Here is a 23,569-nt window from a genome sequence, read left to right as displayed (position 1 = left end):
GACTTGCTCGTTTCATACGGGTCGACTTTTCGTCGTCCACGACACGACGTCTTTTCTCTCTCAGATAACCATGGGTGTCTATGGATGCTGTCACACGTGATGACCACGGCCACGTGTGAAGGCGTCCATAGACACCAATGGCTACTTGAAAGCACGACGTCGTGTCGTGGACGGCGCGCGGCGAAAAGTCGATACGTGTGAAACGAGCCTTGGTGAGGAGGAACGAGGGGAATCGCCTCCCTCCCCCCCCATTTTGTTCGTATTTCCTCCCCGTCTTCTAGAATGGGAGCAAAAAGTATTGTTAGCCCCCACCCCCCACCCCCCAACGCACCTGACCTTGATCTGCCAGCCCGATTGGCCCAGCCACATGCAGGTATGCGTTTTTGGCCTGGCGTCCCGTCAGCCTTACCGGCGCTTCTGTCCTTGGTCTTGGGGGGGGGGGGTACAGTATCGCGCCCCCAGAGGTCGTGCAGGTGGTGGAGGCGAGATACATAAGGCCGGGAGGGAGAGTAGCAATGACTAGCAGCCAGCATAAGTAGTGACTAGTCAATGTGTGCTTTTGCTGACGGCTGGGGATGTCAGCCTGGTACCTGGTGGTGCTTAACCCTCCGTCAGGCTCCTCTAAATTAAATTAAATCCTTCGGCGTTAGCCAGAATAAAGCTTTTTAAGTTGACCACGGATGGTCATTTGTGGTCGTGCACGGCGGCTGCCGAGAGGATGCACGGCCGAACCCGGACCGACTTTTTGTCGCCGGCGAGTCGGCAAGAAGTCCTTGGGTTTACTCATATGACCATCACAAGAAACCGAGGCTGAAGAAAAAAAAGAGACAAAAAAAAAAAATAAATAAAAAAAAATAAAAAAAAATAAATAAAAAAATCGAAGAATAGATCCGGTAGGTTGTGATATTGGACGTTCTTAGCACAGTCAGTTTCGGGTCTCTGTCCAGAGGAAGCCAGAATTTGTATAACAAGATGACATCCGGCCGAGGAAGGCGGTAATAGGTCATATACCCTCAGCTGAATAAAATGTGTTTGGCGACAGGCCGGAATGAAGGGGGGTTCCCCGCTAATCACAAAGGGGGTCGCTGTACCCTGTCCACCTGGGGATCGTTGCCAACTACTGTGGGGTTGCGGGTTCCCCGTTCGTGCCACTCGGGGCAACACTTTAGTCGTCACTTCGTGCTCCCTGTGGCCAGCGAACCTTATCTCCCAGTTCCACATGTGGAAGCGGAGGTGGAGAGGGTGAAGGTGAAGGAGGAGGGGGAGGAAGTGGAGGTGGAGAAGGAGGAGGAGGAAGTGAAGGAGGAGGGGAGGAGGAGGAAGTGAAGGAGGTGCAGGAGGAAGTGGAGGTGAGGGGGAGGAGGAGGTGGTGAAGGTGAAGAGGAGTAGGAGGAGGAAGTGAAGGTGAAGGAAGAGGAGGAGGAAGTGAAGGTGAAGGGGAGGGGAAGGAAGTGAAGGTGAAGGAGGAGGAGGAGGAAGTGAAGGAGGTGAAGGTGAAGGGGAGGAGGAGAAAGTGAAGGTGATATTTGCAGCCCGGCCTCGCGGTTCGCTTCAGCTAACGCATTTTTTTCTCTCTCTCTTTTTCTCTGCGTTTTAAGATCCCGAGGGTCATAAAAGGATTACAAAAAACAATGTTAGTATGTTTTATGTGGTCTGCGTGCGTGCGTGTGTGTACATGCTTACATGCGTGTGTGTGTGTGTACATGTGTGTGTGTGCATGCGTGCGCGCGCGCGTGTGTGTGTGTGTTTGTGCACGCGGATAGACTAAATATGATTATCGTAAGCGTACGAATATCGTAAACTTACGATTACCCAAAGTATATATAACATCCTGTGTACAAAGCAAATTCAGTGACGACACACACTCTGCATGTGAATCATTTAATACATCATCATCATCATTACCATCACCATCATCATCATTACCACCATCCCACCACCACCACCACCACCATCATCATCATCATCATCATCATCATCATCATCATCATCATCATCATCATCATCATCATCATCATCATCATCATCATCATCATCATCATCATCATCATCATCATCATCATCATCATCATCATCATCATCATCATCATCATCATCCGACGACGACGACGACGACGAAACAAAGCAAGTCTCTTGCTCGGCCCATCGCCATCAATGACCTATGCTTTGTACCCAAAGGAAACGTGACTGACATAACTTGACGTGACGAGATACGACCTGAGCTCGGCGCTGCGGCTTTTGTCGAGGGTACCCCTCTGGAGCCGTGTGCAGGTGAAGGAGGAGAAGAGAGGGTCCTGGGGGTTCGGGGGGGGAAGAGGGGGTTCTTGTTGGGTCGATGGGAGGGGGAGGGGCTGTGTCGGGGTGGGGGTGGGGGGTGTCCTGTCACGTAATCACGTGGAGATCCGCATCCGGCAGTGGATCGATGGTACGTACCCAGATAGTCGTAGTGGTGTACGTCGTCGTCGTTGTCCTCATCTTCGTCGTCGTCGTTGTCCTCATCTTCGTCGTCGTCGTTGTCCTCATCTTCGTCGTCGTCGTTGTCCTCATCTTCGTCGTCGTCGTTGTCCTCATCTTCGTCGTCGTCGTTGTCCTCATCTTCGTCGTCGTCGTTGTCCTCATCTTCGTCGTCGTCGTTGTCCTCATCTTCGTCGTCGTCGTTGTCCTCATCTTCGTCGTCGTCGTTGTCCTCATCGTCGTCGTCGTCGTTGTCCTCATTTCGTCGTCGTTGTTGTCCTCATCTTCGTCGTCGTTGTCTTCTCCTGTCTCTTCCCTGCCCACCTCTCCTTTCCTTTCCTCGCCTCCTTTCCCACCTCATCTCCTCTTTCCTCCCCTCCTCATCCCCTTCTCCCTCCCCTCCTCATCTCCTTCTCCTTCTTCTTCACCTCATCTCTCTCTCTACCTCATCTCGTCCGTCCCCACCTCATCTCCTCCCTCTCCACCTCATCTCTACCCTTCCTTCCTCATCTCCTCCCTCTCCACCTCATCTTTTCCCTCCCTTCCTCATCTCCTCCTTCCCTTCCTCATCTCCTCCCTCTCCACCTCATCTCCTCCCTCTCCACCTCATCTCCTCCCTCTCCACCTCATCTCCTTCCTCTCCACCTCATCTCCTCCTTCCCCACCTCATCTCCTCATCCCTCCCCACCTCATCTCCTCCTTCACCACCTCATCTCCTCATCCCTCCCCACCTCATCTCCTCGTCCCCCTTCGCAACTCCCCCACCCCCCCCACCACCATTACCGCCATGCACACACTGTTGGGCTTCTGGTGCTTTCCAGACCTCAGTCCCCATCGAACTGGCTCGCCCCAAGGCACCCCCCTCCTCCTCCTCCTCCTCCTCCCTCCCTCCCTCTCGGGACGTGGGTGGTGGCCATAAGTGCCTCAAGGCGTGGCGCTTGCACCCCAGAACCCCGAGGTGGTGGTGGTGGTGGTGGTAGACGGGTGGTGAGAGGGTCGTGTTCTCCCGCGAAGGATCCTCCTACCACCCTTTTATCAACTCTTTTTCCCTTTTCCTCTTCCATTCCCTCTCCCTCACGTTCCCTTCCCTCTCCCTCACCCCCTTCCTTCCTCCCTCCTTTCCTTCCTTCCACCTTTCCTTCCTCCCTCCTTTCCTTCCTTCCACCCACCTTCCTTCCACCCACCTTCCTTCCACCCACCTTCCTTCCACCTTCCCTTCCTTCCTTTCCTTCCACCCTTCCTTCCTTCCACCCTCCCTCCTTTCCTCCGTCCCTCCCTCCCGCCCTTCCTCCCTCCCTTCCCCCATCTTTCCTTCCCCGCTTCTATTCGTCCGTGAGGGTCCACTGCAGGTCCGTCGGCCTATCCCCGGGGAGACGACGCAGCCTCCGTACCTACATCTTTATTATTTCTCGTCTCCACAACGTCGTCTTCCTTGAGGTGCCTGCTCTCCCCTCCTCTGTTATTTTTTTTATTATTATTATTCATTTATTAATATTGTACAGGCAGACTGCCTGTGGTCCAGGTTGATGGCGTAGGCTATACTACTTGACCTGTGTTCCTTTTAGCGTAGATGTTGTTTGGGAATCCCCGACAGCGTGCAACCATTTATTGAACGAGTGGAGGTCGATATATAGGTTGCTACAGTAAGCAGACAAACAGGTGCCCGCTGTCGACACCTGTGTTTTATGGAGGCAGAGGCTGCAGGTGCTACTTGCCCCGTGTCCCCAATGACCATCGGCTTGCTGACCCTTTCTCTGCACTTGTGGAGGGTGGGGCAGTCCCCCTATGTTGATTAAAATAAGTTGGCGGCAGACAGAAGAAATGTTTGTTTTGACTAACCGTGAAAAGGTTAATGGAGGTGGTTTTGACTCGATTAGCTGCCTTCTCTCTTCAGCTGAATAAAATCCTCTGGCGACAGTCGGAACAAATGTTTAAGTCGCAAGTGCCAGTGAAAGCGTCAGAATGGGTGCAGGTGTTGGCATCCCGTCCCGTACACCTGCTTCTGCCTCGCCAGCAACACCTGTACGCCTACACCGTCGACCCCTGTATGCCTACACCGTCGACCCCTGTGTGTGTGTATGTTTGTGTTTCTTCCTGTGATGTTTTTGAACACAGGAACTAGTTCCTTCGGGTCCGGATCGACCCCGGCCGGGGAGTTCCTCGTCTGGCCCTGGCTGCTTCAGTATTGATTCCCCTCTCCCCGTGCGCTCACCTCGCCCCCACACCCTGCCACGCCCAGCACACCCGTGCACGCCCAGCCCACGCCCTCCCTGGACCCCCTCCCTTCTCCCGGCACGCCCAGGTCCTCCTGTAGGGGCTCCATGCCACAGGGAGACGTTGCTTGATCTCCGAGGAAATGAGTCGACGTTGACGTGGGACTGTGCCCTCAGCTGCACTGGTTACGTCATCGAATTTGCTCCAATCACGGTCTCGTACCAATCCATCGGGTTGAATCCAGACCATTTATATGTCACTAGTTACACCACCATCACCAACCACCACCACTACCACCACCACACTCCACTAGTCATCAATACGCTTACCATTGACTAACTTACTGTGCTTTCCCCACTCCCCTCCCGCTCCCTACCACTCCTCACGTTTTAGGTCCTATCCGCTCCTGCACGTCGTCGTCGCCGCCGACACTTTGACCCCCCCTCTATCACCCCCCACCCCCACCACAACTGCAACATAATTCTCGTACATAGTACATGTATCTATATAGGCACACATCTTCATGGTGTGCGAGTGTAGGCTTGTATGTACGCGTGCATGTATAGTATAATACTTCATGGGTGTATGTCATTGTACTGACATTGCGTTTATTTTAGTAAATGCCGCTTATCTGTTTTATTCTTCTGAAGGAAACGCTGTTTACAACGATGGGGTTTTAAGAACTACCTCGATTTTTCCCTCCATCTCGGAGTTATGCAGGTTTCTTAACCTCGTTTGGTTTGAATTTAACTGTTGATATAGAAGCGAGCAAGGTAGGCGGGGATTTACAGTTAGGGGGAAGCGAGATACGCCAGGAATGCGGTTCTGATCTCAAAGGTCGAACAGAAACGGGGTTCGACTCCATGTAAACGCAACTGCTAGAAGCTCTTGATGCGTTTTTGTTTTCCAGAGTTGTGGAATCTATACCGAAACAGATTTTAGTAGGAAGATAAATGACTACAGGTATTACCTAATTGTAGTTTACAGGAAACGAGCAACGCTCGTTGGGTTCCGTCTACTATTTTCTAATTTTCTATTATACCTAGACTCAAATTCATGTACAATTCCAACGTAATATACCCTTAGTTTCCAATTATCATATTTAAATTTGAACTCGTGTATTGTTCGAGCTTAGGCTGTATCACCTTAGTTATTCCAATAATTTATGTATCTAAATGGAAAACTATTTCTTCACATCGGGCTTCCTCCAGTGTAAGGGGGGAAAGCCTTTGGTATATGTACGTTAGATATGTGGTCTTTCTTAATTCAGCGACCTGAATACTGTAATCATATCACATCTTTTTCTTCGATCTTTCAAAGTTAGACCCAATACCTGGTATAACTGTTATTATGAGGTACCGGTTTTTCTTTTATTTTTTATTGAAAACGACGGGGTTTTTGTCGGTCGTGGGGACGGAGGCCTAAAAAGTGGACGCCATGGCGGCCGGTGCGCTTGTGAAAGTCGCACGACGTTTTTGGCGGTTGGTAGGCGCGAAAAAAGAAGGGGAAAATGAAAAAATAAAATAAAATAAAAACGAAACAAAAGACCAACAATAAAAACAATAATTAACGACTAACTAGAAAAAAAAAACAATCAAATTAACTCCCACTCCTGTGAACAAAATTAGATAATTGAGAAAAAGGAATAACTTTGGAACGAGAATGGCGCCGTACAGTCGAATGCTCTCATTTAGCGTCAGCCACAATTAGATATATCATTCCCCCGCCCTCCCTGAACGGAAGGGGCCACCACTAGTGCCAACGAAGGTGTCAAACACAAGTGGTTTGAATGTGTCAGCGATAAGAGAAGATAAAAGTACTTCCCTTGTACGGAGAGGGATGGGGGATGGTTAAGATTGATTCAGTTCTGGTAACGGCAAATGGGAGCGTATTATATTTTGATAAAAGACCCCGCAGTAAAGATCTGTCCAAATTTGCAGTAAAACTAAATTGTAATAAATGTATCATTAAACTTATCGCAATGGCAATACCGGTGAGATTGCAGCGGTAACGTAGTCAAGTTTGTTTGAAAGGTCTCATTCCAAAATGATACATGTAATGATGATGATTAATAATAATGGATAGTGATAACAGTGATAGTGAATAATGATAATGAATGATAATAGGTAGAAATTATAATATCAGTGATAATTATAGTAATAACAGAACATCTCCCACAATGGCAACATTGATATTTACGGTAATGAGGAAATTGTTACTTAGGTCATTGTAATCTATGATTTTTTCTAACTGCTATGTCCATTGTTATCACGTCTATTGTCATTGGGCAAAGATTCACCTTCCCCTCCTCCCCTCGGTTTTGGATCCGCCACCTGCGTTCCATCGGTAAATATCTTTAGAAACTGTAGTGTTGGGTGTACAAGTATTCAGCGTTCATCTTTGAGCAGATATCAGTCTCCACTCTCAAAAGAACGCCGCGTTTCCCGGGTCCATAGGGGTGTCACTAAAGATGATACCTATTGTGGGAGATATGAGAAATAGACTTTGTTTGTTGTGGATGTCGTATCTGTTTCTTGGTGGTTCTCCAGTCACAGTTGGAGCGATATTTGTTTCTTGCCGATGGTCCTCCAATCACAGTTGAAGTAATAACTATCTCTTGTTGGTCCCCCACAGGTGGGTCGTGCCGTCGGGAAGCTTCGCCACTTCATCATCGAGCCCTTCCTGCCCCACCAGCAGGAGGATGAGGCCTACGTCTGCATCTACTCACACCGCCATGGGGACACGCTCCTCTTCACACATGAGGGAGGTGTCGACATTGGGGACGTGGACGCCAAGGCCCTCAAGCTGGAGGTCCCCATCGAGACGTTCCCCTCACTCCAGGATATCAAGTCGACACTGCTCGTCCACCTGAGCGGTGCCAAGAAAGAGTACGTGACGTCTTGAGAGATTCTTGCGGATGTGTGGTGAAGTCTTATCTATATGCCAAGGGCCACTTCCACCCTATAAGGGAGGTAGCCAAGTCTAAGGGACACACCCACTCCAACCCATTCCACTCCCATCCACTGCCCTTTCCTCCCTCTCATCTTAGCTCCTCGTGGATGAAGGGTAATCCCTGTCTCCTGCCCACTGCCTGGATCAGGATAGTGAAGTACTGGACTGTATGGATGTTGTTCTGGCTAAGGACAGGTGATTTTATGCTGCAGAGGGGGAGTGGTGGACCTGAGCCCAAAGGAGTTTCTTAACAGTCGAGACTGCCCAAGTCAGTATCCTCGACTGCACAGAATCTCCTGCCCCCCCAGCTGGGACAAGATCAATGAAGTACATCATAGAAAGTACATTATAGAAAATTGAGAAAAGTGGGAGGTGAGCCAGGTGTTGTTTGCTGATGACACTGCTTGTGGCAGGGTCAGAGGAGGGATTAATGGAGTTAGTGATAGAGTTTAGGAAAGTATGGGATAGGAGAAATTTGGAGGTAAATGTGGGTAAAAGTAAAGTGATGAGATATACAAGGGAAGAGAATGGCAGAGAGTTGAGAGTAAGTCTAAAAGGAGAGAGGCTGGAGGAAGTGGATAGTTGTAGGTGTTTGAGGTCACATGTGGCAGGAAAGTGAGGAGTGGATGTGGAGGTAAATTACAGATTGAAAGAAGCAAATGCCTTGGGGGATTAAAAAGTTATGAGAAATAGGTATCTGGGAATGGATGCAAAGATTGTATGAATGGGTGATTGTGCTGATACCTTTGTATGGGGGCAAAGACTTGTAATTTAAGAAAGACAGAAGAAAAGTTTAAATGTGTTTGAGATGAAATGTCTGAGAAGTATGGTAGGTGGTGGGATAGAGTGAGAATGAGGTGAGGAGGAGAGCAAAAGTGGAAAAGGAAATGACAGAGTTGATGGAAGATTAATTATTGGGATTGTTTTGATACATAGAAAGAATGAGTGATGAACAATTAGTAAAAGAGGTGCAAAAGGGAGAGGTGGAGGAAGTGAACTTGAAGAGATGACCAAGGATGAGATGGATGGATGGAGTGAAAGGGGTGTTGAGCAAGAGGGGAACGTCTGTTGAGCAAGGAAGGGAGAAGGCAGGAGATGGGGATGAGTGGAGACTGACTGTGTGTAGATGATACTGTTATGAAAGGAGGGATGGGAGGGGTAGGGGATGTTTATGTCAGAATGATATTTTGACACAGCCCAAAGGGATTTCTCCCCTTCTCTTTTTTAGCATGAGGGGACAAAGAGGGGGGTCGCCAATTAAGTGAAGCAGCTTTGTTGTGGATGTACTTTGTTGTGCTACATTGCCTCTGGCCCTTCCAGGGCAGTGGGCAAGATACAGGGATGACCCATCATCCAGGAGGAGCCAAGATGAGTTGGGGGAAAGGATGGTGGATGGGAATAGAAAGGGTGGGAGTAGGTATGTGACTTTGACTTGGCTAGGTATATAGATAGTAATTTAATTTATTTCAGATGTTAGCAGTCATATAAAGGATATTTTTATTATAAGTGTTTTTACTAATACTGGGCTTGTCTGTAGGTAGTCTCAAAAATGTAATTTATTTGCAGGAAGACAGCTGTTTTTATTGAAGGGCTGTACAAGCAGTATGTGGATCTCTATTTCACGTATTTGGAAGTCAACCCTCTAGTCATCACTGCTGACAATATTTACATACTGGACCTGGCTGCCAAGCTTGATGCCACTGCAGAATTTGTGTGCAAAGCCAAATGGGGAGATATTGATTACCCACCACCTTTTGGCAGAGATGCTCTTTCTGAAGAAGCTTACATTGCAGATTTGGATTCTAAAAGTGGTGCTTCACTCAAGGTATAATTTTTTTTCCATATATTCATCAAATTAGTTGTTTTTGCCAAAATCATCATCTGTGGATATTAACATTGAAATAGTTGGTGTTTCTTGATAACTGATGATTGATGCCATGAATGTTGCAGTTAACGATTTTGAACGAGAAAGGGCGTATCTGGACCATGGTAGCAGGTGGTGGAGCCTCTGTTATTTACTCAGACACTATCTGTGAGTTGGGAGGTGCATCTGAGTTGGCCAATTATGGAGAATATTCTGGAGCACCATCAGAACAGCAAACGTACGAGTACGCCAAAACCATCCTGTCACTCATGACGAAAGAGATTCACCCAGATGGAAAGGTTTAGTATAGTTTCTCTTGTTCTTATTTTTTTTCTCTTGTTCTCTACAGGTCTTCTCAATCTCACATTCTATAACTTGTTTTTATTCGTTCCAGGTTGACTTCTAGAACATAAATGGGACAATTGGTAAATATACTGACATAGGTGAAAATAATTTTGTTGTATGAAGCCTTCATTTGTGTCACTCCTGTATTACAGATTCTTATTGTTGGAGGAGGTATTGCCAACTTCACTAATGTGGCAGCAACATTCAAAGGCATTGTTCGTGCTCTTCAAGAATACCAGACTCGCTTGATTAATGGCAAGGTTTCCATCTTTGTTCGCCGAGCTGGCCCCAACTATCAAGAAGGTCTTAGGTGAGATTTTTTATTGGATTTTTGTTTTTATTCAATTTTGTTTTGATATCTCTCCCCCTCTCTTTCTTGTTCTTCCTCTCCCTCTCTCTCCTTCCCTCTCCCACTCCCTCTCCCTCTCTATTTCTCTCCCTCCCTATTTCTCTCCCTCTCTTTCCCTCTTCCATATCTTTCCCTCTCCCTCTCCCACTATCTCCCTCTCTATTTCTTCCTCTCTATCTCTCTCCCTCTACCTCTCTCCCTCTACCTCTCTCCCTCTACCTCTCTTCCCCCCACCCCCTGTCTCCCTCCCTCTTTCCTCCTCCCTCTCCCTCTCCTATTTCCCTCTCCCCTCTTTCCCTCTCCCCTCTTTCCCTCTCCCCTCTTTCCCTCTCCCCTCTTTCCCTCTCTCTCTCTCTCTCTCTCTCTCTCTCTCTCTCTCTCTCTCTCTCTCTCTCTCTCTCTCTCTCTCTCTCTCTCTCTCTCTCTCTCTCTCTCTCTCTCTCTCTCTCTCTCTCTCTCTCTCTCTCTCTCTCTCTCTCTCTCTCTCTCTTTCTTTGTCCTTTTTCCCTCCTTTTTCTTTTCATGTTCTATATTATTTGGAAGGAGGAGGGGGTGAATGTACAGTGCATTGATGCCAGTGTCAGCATTATCATGGGTTCTCAGGGATTTGCTTTTGTAAGTTATTTTAAATGCTTGTGAAATGGCACTTATTATTGTATTTTATACATGTACAGGGTGATGAGAGAGGTTGGACAAACATTAGGAATTCCTGTCCATGTGTTCGGTAATGAAACTCACATGACTGCCATCGTGTCCATGGCCCTTGGAAAGCGGCCCATACCCAAGGAACCAGTTGTAGAGAGTCACACAGCAAACTTCCTTCTACCAGGAGGACAGAACACTGTGGTAAGTCTTGTATAACTGAATCGGTCATGAAACAGATGTTAAAAACATATGACGCATAGTATATACAGATGAACACAACACACTATATAGAAATGTAGACTCACACTTTTTTTTTTCAATCAGCTGTTCACAAATACTAACAAAAGGATAAACACATTAGACCTCCTATTACTAAAAGAAAGAAGAGAAAGAGGTGGTATGTTCAGAGCATTCTGGTCAGTGAAGGGAGTAGGATAGTGTCTACAGATCATAGGAACAGATAAGGCTGCATGATTGAAGGATGTTAAGAAATTAAATTTTCTTGTTGGTTTTGGAGGGTTTGGACACATGGAAAGAATGAGTAAAGAAATATTAGTAAAACATGTGTGGAAGGGAGAGGTGGAGGGAGTGAACATGAGGGGGCAACCAAGGATGAGATGGATGGATGGGGTAAAAGGGGCATTGGGAAAGAGGTAAATGTCTGTTGAGGAAGGAAGGGAGAAGACAGAAGATGGGGGTGAATGGAGAATGGTTGTGTATGGGTAATGCTGTGATGCATGGAAGGGAGTGGGTGGGGGATGGGGGGGTTGAGGGAGTATGTGTGAATAATATTTTGATACAGACCAAAGGGATTTCTCTCCATCTTCTCTTTTTCTGCATGAGGGGATAGAGAGGTGGGGTCACCGATTAAATGAAACAGCCTTGCTATGGATGTGCTGTGTCTTGCTACACTCCTGACCCAGGGCAGTGGGCAAGATGCAGGGATGACCCATCATCCAGGAGGAGCCAAGTAAAGAGGGATGGAAGTGTGGTGAATGGGAGTGGAGTATGTCGGGAATGAAATGGGTAGGAGTGGATTTATGCCTTTGACTTTGGCTACTTCCCTTGTAAAGGGGAAAAAATTGGTATATGTATGTACAATTTTCTGTACCGGTCCTTCAATTCATGAAATAGACTAGATGAGATGATGGAGCAAAAAAACAAAATAGATAGATAAATAAAAATACAGGAAGGTGTGATAAATGGAGAAAGATATGGTGGCCTCACAAGTTTAGTTCCTTTCCTGTATACTGCAGATAGGTAAATGTATGGTTGTATAGTTTTATGAACTCATATCAGACCAAAACAGGTTCACACTTGTGTAGGTATATTTATAATGGAAATTAGTCTTATACTTTTTTGTGTAATTTCTAGTTGTACTTTTTATTGAGCATATGAGGCATATATATATGTATAATTCAATAATGGCATATAGGTGAAACACGTTGAACTTCAAAAATATTTATTTAAAGGGACCCCCAGCTGAGATATCGTACCTTCGAGACGTATTTTCATCTTCTTTGAAAAGGGTACAGAAATGTTTTTAGGGTAATGAGTGTAGTTGCAGTATTTTCATGTCATGTTTGTTTGCATTTGTATTTATTTTTTATACAATGCTCTAACAAGGTCTGACAGTGTGTAGTGAATTAACATTTTAGTTAAATCTTTTTATGCAATATTTTTAAGATATAGCTACAAAGTTTGCTTTTCTGTTCAGAGAATATAGCTAGTATTTAGTAGGGCTGATAGGATTTTTTTTAATACAGATGCTTTATAAATGTTTTAGTTGATTGAGTATGGGTTTACTTGTTTATATATTTGTTTATTTAATCTTTTAAAATATCTACTGTCATCCATACTGAACTCTAGTCTCTTCACAGATCATATCATTCCTTATGTTGTCATATTTTGTAATTTCTTCATAACCATTGTAGTTACTTTGTAATCTACACCTAGCCCATAGGCATTTTATTTCAGATTGTCTCCACACAACTTTATTTATTTTTCCATATATCTCCCCATCCCTCACTGGCTTATTTCTTCCACCTATCCTCCAGTTTCATCTTTACCAGTTTCCAGATGTATATAACTTTCTACCTGTTGTATCCCTATTTTACTTCATTATCTCTGGGAGGCTTTTAGGTGTTCTATTAAGTTTTGGTGAATTTTTGAACTAGCCAAAACCAGTTACAATTGATTTGTTATGGTCAATGACCTAGCTTTCCATGATTCAATTTTGCATTCTTACTTTCTTTCAGCCCTTGTTAGGTATAAAACTTGTTGCATGACTAATCCTTGATCAGTTTCTGATTAAAATCAGGCCTATATTATGAAAAATATAGGGAGGAAGTCAGTAGTTATTAGAATACTTATGCCTTATGTTAATGTTTGTGTTTTACAAAATTTGATTTTATTATGACTGCACTTTTTTCTTTTGCATACATTCAGAAGGAACTGCTTGTACGTATTCAGTACAAAAATTATATAATATTCTAGATTTGTTGTGCAAAGTGATTGTTTAAAATGAAATGCAGATAGTGAGTCTATACTATATTTTGGTTTAGATTGAACTTTATAATATATTTACATACTTTTTTCTTTTGTTTAGAAGTCACCTACATCTTCTCGAAAGACGAGCACAGCAACTGAGCCACAGGAGGTACCCAGGGGGAAGAAGGGTGAACAGCATTTTAACAATACGACCAAGGCCATCATCTGGGGCATGCAGACAAGAGCAGTGCAAGTGAGTTTGTATTTTTGAATATTTTACATGGTTGGAATTCAGTCTATATGTTGTGCATCAAAGCAGTGTAACCAAATGTTTTGTTATCATTGTAGAGGAAGTGATAATAATTACTGTTTCACATTTCACTGGCTGGAAATCTACATCTCCATAGCACCTAGCAATGGTCCTTGTGCCCTCACAGAGACTTTGCAAGGAAGAAACTCCTATGTCACTAGTTTACAGTAGTAGGAGTGGAGCAGTTGGTGGTTGTCACCTTTTCTTGTGTGAAAAATTGGAGGAATTTCAGTTTGAAGTTGAAAGGAACAATTTGGGCCCATTCTGAAGACCCATCTCAGAAATTGATACATTTGAGGAGAAAGTGCTCTATTTGATGTAAAAGTGCATTTACATGTGTTTTTAATGCTTCAAGTACAATTGCTAAAACTAAATTTTTTATTTGGAAGTGCAAACAACAATAATAGAAAGTTGAAATTAGAATTACCAGAAGAAAGGTTAGGGCCTCTGTAGCCAGGTTGTGGATAGATGAAAAAATATAATTGTCTGTCTATTAAACTTTCTCATTACACTTTGAGAAGTATGTTTTCATCATGACAAGCACATATTTATTTAGCATTATTTTTTCTTGTATAGTGCAGTATTGTATTTCTCGTTTCAGGGAATGTTGGACTTTGATTTTGTATGTTCTCGAAGTGAACCATCAGTTGCTGCTATGGTTTATCCCTTCACAGGAGATCACAAGCAGAAGTTCTATTGGGGACACAAGGAGATTCTCATTCCAGGTAAATATTAAATTCTGTTTGTCATAACATTTTGGTAAAAGTTTACTTATTGGGGACAGGAATAGGTTTTTGGTTGAAAATTAAGTGGCAATGAATGTACATGGATTCACCAAAAGAAAAGAGAAATGTTTAGATACTGAAATAACTAGGAAGAGGAAGCTAAGTGTGCTAAATTTTGAGTGCTGACCTAAATGAATTTGCTACTGCCTAGTTGTATCTACCAAATTGTATTTAGCATATTGTGCATGCATGAGTGTATATTTTTGTTGTTGGTTTTGTATGGGGTACAGGCTATTGCACCAACTTAGGCTGAATTATTTTTTGCAGTGTACAAGAATATGGGAGATGCTATGAAAAAGCACAAGGATGCAAGTGTCCTCATCAACTTTGCATCACTTAGGTCTGCCTACGATTCTACAATAGAGACTCTCAGTTTTCCACAGGTATATTTTACTTCAATGTATTTTTACAGTGACATCCATATGTAGTTGATAATTGGCTGCCATATCAGTATTGTCAAGAGTATATTTACTTTTTGTATTTCTGTAATTGGAATATATCTTGAGCAGGGAAGAGAGCACAAAAGGTATACCACAGAGAAAATTATGTGTGGCTCGAGTCCATAGGGGCAGCCCATATAGACCCTAAAGTATCAGCTACATGCTTCTGAGTAGCTTCTAATCCTACAATAATATGCAGCCAATACCCCAGATTAGTGTTTGTCAAAAGTTAAAAAATGGCTCTGCATTCCTTTACAAGTTCTCTCAAAAGGTGAAAAAATTCTATTAACTCTGATTGGATGGAGTACCACTAAACTCCCAGAAGTATTGAATGCATATAACTAGGCAGCCATTACTTCAGTATGGTGATAATTTTCTGCCAAATATATTTTGATAAGATCAATTGGAAGATGTTGACTGAGCATGATAGGAAGTTTGACAAGTTTGCCTTTTAATTTTCAGATTAATGTTATTGCCATAATTGCTGAAGGCATCCCAGAAAATATGACTCGTATTCTTATCAAGAAGGCCAATGAAAAGGGAGTTGCCATCATCGGCCCAGCAACAGTGGGTGGTATCAAACCTGGCTGTTTCAAAATTGGCAACACAGGTGGCATGATGGACAACATCCTCCATTCCAAATTGTATCGACCAGGAAAGTAAGTCACGATTGTTTCAGTTTTTCTTGTTAGTGCTATAAAAAAGTTTTTACACCAAGAAGGTTTTCTTTAAAAAAAAAATTTGTTTATTTCACTTTTCTGCATTGCCTCAGGACATTATATCATGGTCATTTTTCACATGAAATACGGGTATATAGTGTTATCGTTCGATATAATGTAGTGATGCGAGATACTGTTGAAATACTTAATTTTGGGAAGATGAAAGGTTTGGAGTTTATGGAAGGCTTCCACTGGTGATTGTGGTGATGGAGGTTGATGTTGAGGTAGATTATAGAGTGGAATGAAATTATCATCATTAAAGCTAGGGATCATTGCATATACCTGATAAGTATATTGTAGATGTAATTCCTTCATGTTTTAAATGTAAAAAGGGATGCTAAAAAGAAATTGTGTTCATATGAATGATTATTTCCTTTGCATTTTTCTTGTATCTGTATTAAGATATTCATAATTTGAGGTACTTTTTGCTGAATACATTTTTTTGGTCAGTCCCATTGATTAAGAGATAGGCATCTGAAAACTCTTATCTATCTATATACCAAGGACCTCTTTCTCCTTATAAGGAGAAGTGTAAGTTTTAATTTTTTTTATTTATTTATTAATTTATGTGAGGAGGAGTTTGAATGTGTTTGAGATGAGGTGTCTGAGAAGTATGGTGGGGGTTACTAGGCTAGATAGAGTGAGAAATGAGGAGGTGAGGAGGAGAACAGGGGTGACAAAGGATTTGGGAGATAGGGTTGATGAAAGAATATTAGGATGGTTTGGAAACATGGAAAGAATGAGTGAAGAAAGACTAGTAAAAGAGGTATGGAAGGCAGATGTGGAGGGAGTGAACATGAGGGGACGTCCTAGGATGAGGTGGATGGATGGGGTGAAGGGGGCTTTGGGGAAGAGGGGAATGTCTGTTGAGGAAGGAAGGGAGAGGACGGAAGACAGAGGTGAGTGGAGAATGGTTGTATATGGATGATGTTGTGACTGCATGAGGAGGAATGGGCGGGGGGATGGGGGGTGGGGTAGTATGTGTGAGTAATTTTTGACGCAGCCCGAAGGGATTTCTCCCCGTCCTCGCCTTATATGCAAAGGGGGACGGAGAGGGGGGGTCGCCGATTAAATGAAGCGGCCTTGCTGTGGATGTACTGTGTCTTGCGACACTGCTTCTGACCCAGGGCGGTGGGCAGGGTGCAGGGATGACCCGTCATCCAGGAGGTGCTCAGATGAGAGGAAGGGTGGGAGGGGTGTGGAGTGTATTTAGGGATGAAATGGGTGGGAGTGTTTTTATGCCTTTCCCTTTTTGGCTACCTCCCTTGGAAGGGGGAAAAGGCCTTGGTATATGTATGTATGTATGTATGTATGTGAGGAGGTGAGGAGGTGAGGAGAACGGGGGTGGTAAGGGAGTTAGGAGGTGGGGTGGATGAAAGAGTATTGGGGTGGTTTGGACACATGGAGGGAATGAATGAAGAAAGACAAGTAAAAGAGGTGTGGAGGGCAGATGTGGAGGGAGTGAACATGAGGGGGCAACCTGGGATGAGATGGATGGATGGATGGGGTGAGGGGGGCTTTGGGGGGGAGGGGAATGTCTATTGAGGAAGGACGAGAGAGGACAGAAGACGGGGGTGAATGGAGGGTAGTTGTATATGGATGATGCTATGGTGCATGAGGTAGTATGCGAGAGAAAAATTTGACGATACCCAAAGGGATTTCTCCCCGTCTTCTCCTTTTCTGCATGAGGGGATAGAGGGGGGGTCACTGTTTTAATGAAGCGGCCTTGCTGTGGATGTGCTGTGTCTTGCGACACTGCCTCTGACCCAGGGCAGTGGACAAGATGCAGGGATGACCCGTCATCCAGGAGGTGTCAAAATGAGAGGGAGGGTGGAGGGGAGTGGAGTGTATTAGGGATGGAATGAGTGGGAATGGTTTTTATGCATTTTTCTTTTTGGCTACCTCCCTTCTAAGGGGGAAAAATCCTTTGGTGTATGTATTTATTTATTTATTTATTTTTTCAGTGTAGCGTATGTGTCACGGTCAGGCGGTATGTCAAACGAATTGAATAACATTATTTCGCACAATACAAATGGTGTCTATGAAGGTGTTGCCATTGGTGGAGACCGGTACCCAGGAACCACGTTCATGGACCATCTCCTCCGCTACCATGACAATCCAGAGGTAAAATTATACAGTCTTCTCTCCAGTACATTTTTCCATTAACCACATTTAAGAAAATTTTTGATAGATTGAACACATGCTTTACCAGATTTGAAACTGAATAACATTAACTGAACCAGAGAATTTGTCTCCTTGTAGGTAAAGATGCTTGTGCTCTTGGGTGAAGTAGGTGGCATTGAGGAATATGAAGTTTGTGAAGCCATTAAAGAAAAACGTATTTGCAAACCCATTGTGGCATGGTGTATTGGAACATGTGCAAGTAAGTATTACTGCTTCTATATGTGGTAGAAAAAAAAATGTATACAATTTTTTTTTTTCCCCAATATAAAAAAGATAGCATTAGATTAGTTATAGATGGTTGTTACTAACCCTATTAGTGTTACCACCTTAGAAATTTTGTTGAGAATGTCAGAAAATTTTACGCTTGAATATGGTAGAGGAAAACCAGAAAATGAAATATTGAGGGCCACTTGATTGATTGATTTATGGAGTTTTTGGCTTGAAGGCCAAGCACTGGAGCCGGTAGGTCATTCGGCGCATGAGGGCCACTTGAGGTGCTGAACATTATGTTTATTGTTATTCATTTGATAAGATTTTACGTATTGTTTCCCTTTCAGCAATGTTTTCTTCGGAAGTACAGTTTGGCCATGCAGGTGCTTGCGCAAATGCTGAGAGAGAAACTGCTGTGGAAAAGAACAAAGCATTGGCTGAAGCAGGAGCCCATGTTCCACAGAGCTTTGATGAACTTGGAGAGGTACAGATACAGAAAAGTGATTGCAACTAGTGTTAATATATAGGGAATTGTAAAAAGAAGTACAGATCAGGGCAAGATGTATTAGAATAGGATACTAAGAAAATAATTTGTACCTTGGAAGTACTTCCTCTTGAATTTTAGTTTCCATATCTTGTTTACATTGTATCAAAATTCTCTCATTTTTTCATATGTATTATCCAAATCATATCTCTATATATATTTTTAAAGAAAAAAAAAATAATAATTCCACGTAAATTCTATATATCCATGTAAGGGAGGTACCAGCCAAGGCATGCACCCACCCTGGTCCCGTTCATCACTAACCCTTTTATCTTAGCTCCTCATGTAATGTAGTCATGTCACATAATTTGTTTTATTAATTGCTGACTTAGCCACTAACTGTATACAAGGGAAGAAGTTCTTGGTATATAGAGATAGGATATGAATTTCTAATTTTCTTGCACTCCCTTTGCAGATTATCAACAAAGTGTATATAGAACAATTAAAGGAGGGAATTATTGTACCTAAAGAAGAAGTTCCTCCTCCTACAGTACCAATGGACTTCAACTGGGCCAGGGTAAGAATTCTTTCATCTGCTCTTATTTTATATATGAGACAAAAAGAACAGGTACAGCAGCAGAACCAGTTATATGATAGCTGGCAAAACATGAAATGTATACAGTTAAAAAAAAATGAGTGCATCTGTTTGTTGGCCTTATTACAAAGCATTCGTAAATTTGCAGGTGGCAGTGGAAGAGTTATTTTAAATATAATTCTACACTTCAGACCAATATAAAGACTTAAATTCCAAAATCACACTGTGAAAATATGCTTTATAGTTCTTACTGTCTAGAGTATTTAACAGAAGTTATAAATAATCTTTTATCAAGTTAGTTTAGATATCGAATATTTAACAAAATGTGTTGTTCTATGCATTACATTTTGTTCCCCAGGAACTTGGGTTGATTCGTAAACCAGCGTCCTTCATGACATCCATCAGTGATGAGAGAGGCCAGGAACTTTTGTATGCTGGAATGCCTATTTCTGCAGTCCTGGAACAAGGCTTGGGAATTGGTGGCACGCTTTCACTCCTGTGGTTCCAGCGGCGCCTGCCTCCCTATGCCACCACGTTCTTGGAGATGTGCCTCATGGTGACAGCTGACCATGGACCAGCTGTGTCGGGAGCACACAATACTATTGTCTGTACACGAGCTGGCAAAGACCTTGTGTCGTCACTTGTTTCAGGCCTTTTGACCATAGTAAGTTGAATTTTTTATTTCTTTTATGCTGGGAGAGGAGTATGACAATGTTTGAATGTTTATTTTTTCCACAAAGTGAGATAGTTGAATGCCACTAGTTTTGTGAAGTTGCATTTGAAAAATAGACCCCATACCAATTAACCACTTCCATACGATGACGCCTACGTAGGCGGCATGAGGAGCAAGTGGGTACTCAATGATGCCGACATCGGCATCTTGATTATATTTATTGTAGTCGTACCTACGTAATTTCCATTCTCTCAAAACTGGCTTCAATTTTCTATGGTTATCAAAATACACGGGTGAAAGAGAACGAACGATTGAGCACTGACTTTATTTTTTATAATGCGATTATTATGACGCAACATCGCACGTCGGGCAGCTAATGCTGCCAGACGTGCGATGTGCCCCGGAGTGAAGAGGTTAAGGGTTACATTGGGTTGTAGAGAACATGCAGGAAATGTGGTAGTTTAAAGTGGTAATTTAAAGAATGCTTTGTATGAGTTGTTTCCATAAATTGACTGAATTGTCTTTGCCTTGAACTAGTTCTAAAGGAGATTTCTTGATTGGTTGGGTCAATGGGAAGAAACACGATTAGCAAATCGGTGCATGTTCATTGTAGTCCATTTATGTCCAGAAGTTCATGATGATTCCACTCTGTCTCCCATTTCATCTCCGTCTCTTTCACCTTTCTCTCCCTCCCTCTTCTCCCTCTTACTTCAATCTCTTCCTCTCTCTCCCATCCAAATCCTCCCCTACCCTCCTACACCTTGACCCTTTATTCCCTTTCCCTCCTTCCATCTTCCTTTCTTTTTCTTTCCTCTCACATGTTCTTCCACTCTCCTTCCTCTTCCCTTAACCACTTCAGTACAGGACTTAAATCTCGAGGGCAGCAGCCAATGCCAGCCATATGACGTCACGTAATAATATTCTTATCATAAAATATAGTCGCCGCTTATATCGATCGTTCTCTCTTTCACCCGCGAATTTTGAAAACCACAGAGAATGGGATTCAGGGCGCATTTGGGAGAATGTAAAAACACAGGGGCGACTACAATAAATATAATCAAGACGCCGATATGGCAGCGTCGCGAATCCACTTGCTCCTCATGACGCCTACGTGTGCGGCACCGTATGGAAGGGGTTAAGCATTTACATACCCCTGCTGCCTCAGTTTCTTGTCCTCACCCTGGCCTCCATCCTTGCATCTTCCCCTGCTCCTTTTCTTTCTTGACCTCTCCCCTCTCCATCTCTCACAGTTTCCTCTACCTTCACTCCCTCACTTCTTTCTTGACATTGCCTCCCCCAATTTCTCAACCTAATTCATGCTATGCCCTGCTGTCACGGTCTTTCTTGCCTATTTCTTGTCTCATGTTTTTCAGTTCTGGCCAATTGCTGCCCATTTCTCACCCTCATTGTGACCCTCATCACTTTCTCTCATTTCTACATTTGTGACTAACTAGCATCTTCCCCTTTGTTACCATTTTCCCCAAATTCTCTCTTGTGTTTGTTTTTGAAAACAGATATTTTTACCAAAAAATACAAATTTCATAGGGTGACCGCTTCGGAGGTGCATTAGATGGAGCAGCTCGACAGTTTAGCGAAGCTTTTGATGCAGGTCTCCTTCCAATGGAGTTTGTCAATGACATGAGGAAGAAAGGTCAACTTATTATGGGTATCGGACACAGAGTGAAGTCGGTATGTACTATAGTCCTGCAGGTATTGGCAGATAATATCTTGTTTGTTGTTTATACCCAGTAGCGATTTTAAGTGTAGGTGTTCATATGTAGAAGCGGTTAAGTTCACTTTAATGCTGATCTGACTAAATTTACAGATTAACAACCCAGACAAGCGCGTGGAGATCATCCGAGACTTTGTAAAGAGGGAGTTCCCCACAACACCATTGCTTGACTTTGCCCTAGAGGTGGAGAAAGTGACAACACGCAAGAAGCCCAACTTGATCCTAAATGTGGACGGTGTTATTGGTGTAGCCTTTGTGGATTTGTTGAGGCACTCTGGAGCTTTTACCAGGTTAGATATCTTGTTTCATGAGTGCTCCTTTTGTAGTAAGACATGTGAGAATTTTTGGCAAAGGGTAAGAATGTCTGTGGCTTTCATGGATTTGAAGAAGGCATAGAACAAGATTGACTGGTTGTAGCTGATGTTGGGGATAGGGGGAAGTTTGTTGAGAATTGTCAAGTTTTTTATGCGAGTGGAAGAGCTTGTATAAGGGTAAATAATAGAGAACGAGTGGTTTGAAATGAAGGTAGAGATGTGGCAGGGTTTTTGTAATGTCAACATGAATATGTGTAGGATGGTGAAGAAGAAATTTGAGGGTTCTAGGCAGTGGAAGGGGTGGAGGTGGAGATGAATTATGCAGTAAAGGAAGCGAGTAAATATAAATAGTTACACGATATGTATCTGGGGATGAACACAGCACTGTAGCCTAAAAGTGTTTGAGATGAAGCGTTTAAGAAGCATACTGGTTGTTATGAGAATGGGTAGAGAGAGCATTGTGGTGGTAAGATGGAGAGTGGCCTTGGAAAAAGAGGTAATGCATAAAGTTGATCAAAGAGCACCGAGATGGTATGTGCATATGATAGTGAAACTTGAGGTAACTATTATTAAGTTGAAAACCTACAGCCCTACAGCAACTGGTATTGGTCCTCAGGCCCATGGATCTCTGGGAGGAAGTCTTGGACTGTTGTTGATGTTGCATTGGTGTGGGACGATTTCCTTGTCACTGGCTGGTAGTAGTAGGAGGGGAGTGCAGTCTTTAATTGTCAGCTCTCCATTTGTGAAAAGTAGGAAGGGAGCAGTTGTCGATTATCAAATCACCAGATCTTGTGTGAAAGGATGAAGGAAATGCAATTGAAATTGATAGCTAGATGTTTTGCACTCACTCCCTGCTTGACAGCCGTTACTTGTCTCCAAAGACCTTCTCACTTTAACCAGCCATTTATGTATATAGATAAAATTCATTGAGAGAAATTTTGGTTTTACAGGGAAGAGGCAGAGGAATATATCAATATTGGAACCATCAATGGGCTCTTTGTGCTGGGCCGTTCAATTGGATTTATTGGTAAGAATATTTTCTCTTTGTAAAACATCCTCTAGTTTAGTTCTTCAGTCTAGTGATGAACTCTGCATAATGTGACTGTCTACGTTTTGATTTGTTCTAGTTGTCATAACATTTCAATGTTTTACCAGTTCTTTTGTGGAGGAAGCTAATTGTTTTACGATATTCATTTATGAATACTTAATTAAGGCATGAAAAAAATAATTGACAATGTCAGGGTCACAGACAAGCATTGATGTATATATTTCTTAAGCAGTGGTAAACAAGTTGCCAGGTGTATGATACTTTGAAATGAATTTGAATAGGATGATAAGTGTTCATCAACGCACATCAGAAACATTAAGAATGGAGTACCACAGGGCTCTGTTCTATCCCCCACACTCTTTAATCTAGACATGCATGACTTACCCACACCAGACACCTCAGAAATACAAATCTCTTCCTACGCAGACGACATAACAATCACATGCACACATCGTAACACGGACAAAGCTGCAGAAATAATCCAGCCATACCTTGATACACTCAACACATGGTTCATCACAAACAGACTCAAAATAGCTCCAACCAAATCTACAGCAACACTTCTCACAAACTGGACAAAAGAACACAAATTCATACCTCATTTCTACATCAACAACACTAATAACATACGATACATCCATGTCTTTCAAACAACACATCACAAACATAAAAAACAAATGCACACCTAGACTTAACGCACTTAAGTCAATCGCTGGAACAACATTTGGACAAAACAAAGAAACTAATACAACAATATACAAA

The 23,569-nt window shown here is 43.2% G+C and overlaps 1 protein-coding gene across 1 annotated transcript in view; it reads left to right on the top strand.

Annotated features, from left to right (window-relative positions):
* ATPCL (ATP-citrate synthase) overlaps positions 1 to 23,569 on the top strand; it is a 50,354-nt gene that overhangs the window by 24,769 nt on the left and 2,016 nt on the right. The window contains exons 4-20 of the mRNA XM_076183696.1: positions 7,303 to 7,556; positions 9,187 to 9,445; positions 9,571 to 9,783; positions 9,982 to 10,139; positions 10,853 to 11,024; positions 13,432 to 13,566; positions 14,225 to 14,348; positions 14,676 to 14,791; positions 15,311 to 15,507; positions 17,532 to 17,691; positions 17,830 to 17,950; positions 18,309 to 18,445; positions 18,921 to 19,022; positions 19,399 to 19,704; positions 21,259 to 21,402; positions 21,539 to 21,735; positions 22,710 to 22,786. Of these exons, the coding sequence (XP_076039811.1) occupies positions 7,303 to 7,556; positions 9,187 to 9,445; positions 9,571 to 9,783; positions 9,982 to 10,139; positions 10,853 to 11,024; positions 13,432 to 13,566; positions 14,225 to 14,348; positions 14,676 to 14,791; positions 15,311 to 15,507; positions 17,532 to 17,691; positions 17,830 to 17,950; positions 18,309 to 18,445; positions 18,921 to 19,022; positions 19,399 to 19,704; positions 21,259 to 21,402; positions 21,539 to 21,735; positions 22,710 to 22,786 (2,872 nt within the window). The remainder of the gene's footprint in view (positions 1 to 7,302; positions 7,557 to 9,186; positions 9,446 to 9,570; positions 9,784 to 9,981; positions 10,140 to 10,852; positions 11,025 to 13,431; positions 13,567 to 14,224; positions 14,349 to 14,675; positions 14,792 to 15,310; positions 15,508 to 17,531; positions 17,692 to 17,829; positions 17,951 to 18,308; positions 18,446 to 18,920; positions 19,023 to 19,398; positions 19,705 to 21,258; positions 21,403 to 21,538; positions 21,736 to 22,709; positions 22,787 to 23,569) is intronic.

Source organism: Oratosquilla oratoria, chromosome 4, assembly GCF_046742065.1.
Source record: "Oratosquilla oratoria isolate Oo_2021 chromosome 4, ASM4674206v1, whole genome shotgun sequence".
Lineage (NCBI taxonomy): Eukaryota > Metazoa > Arthropoda > Malacostraca > Stomatopoda > Squillidae > Oratosquilla > Oratosquilla oratoria.
This window is presented reverse-complemented; position numbering and strand designations above follow the sequence as displayed.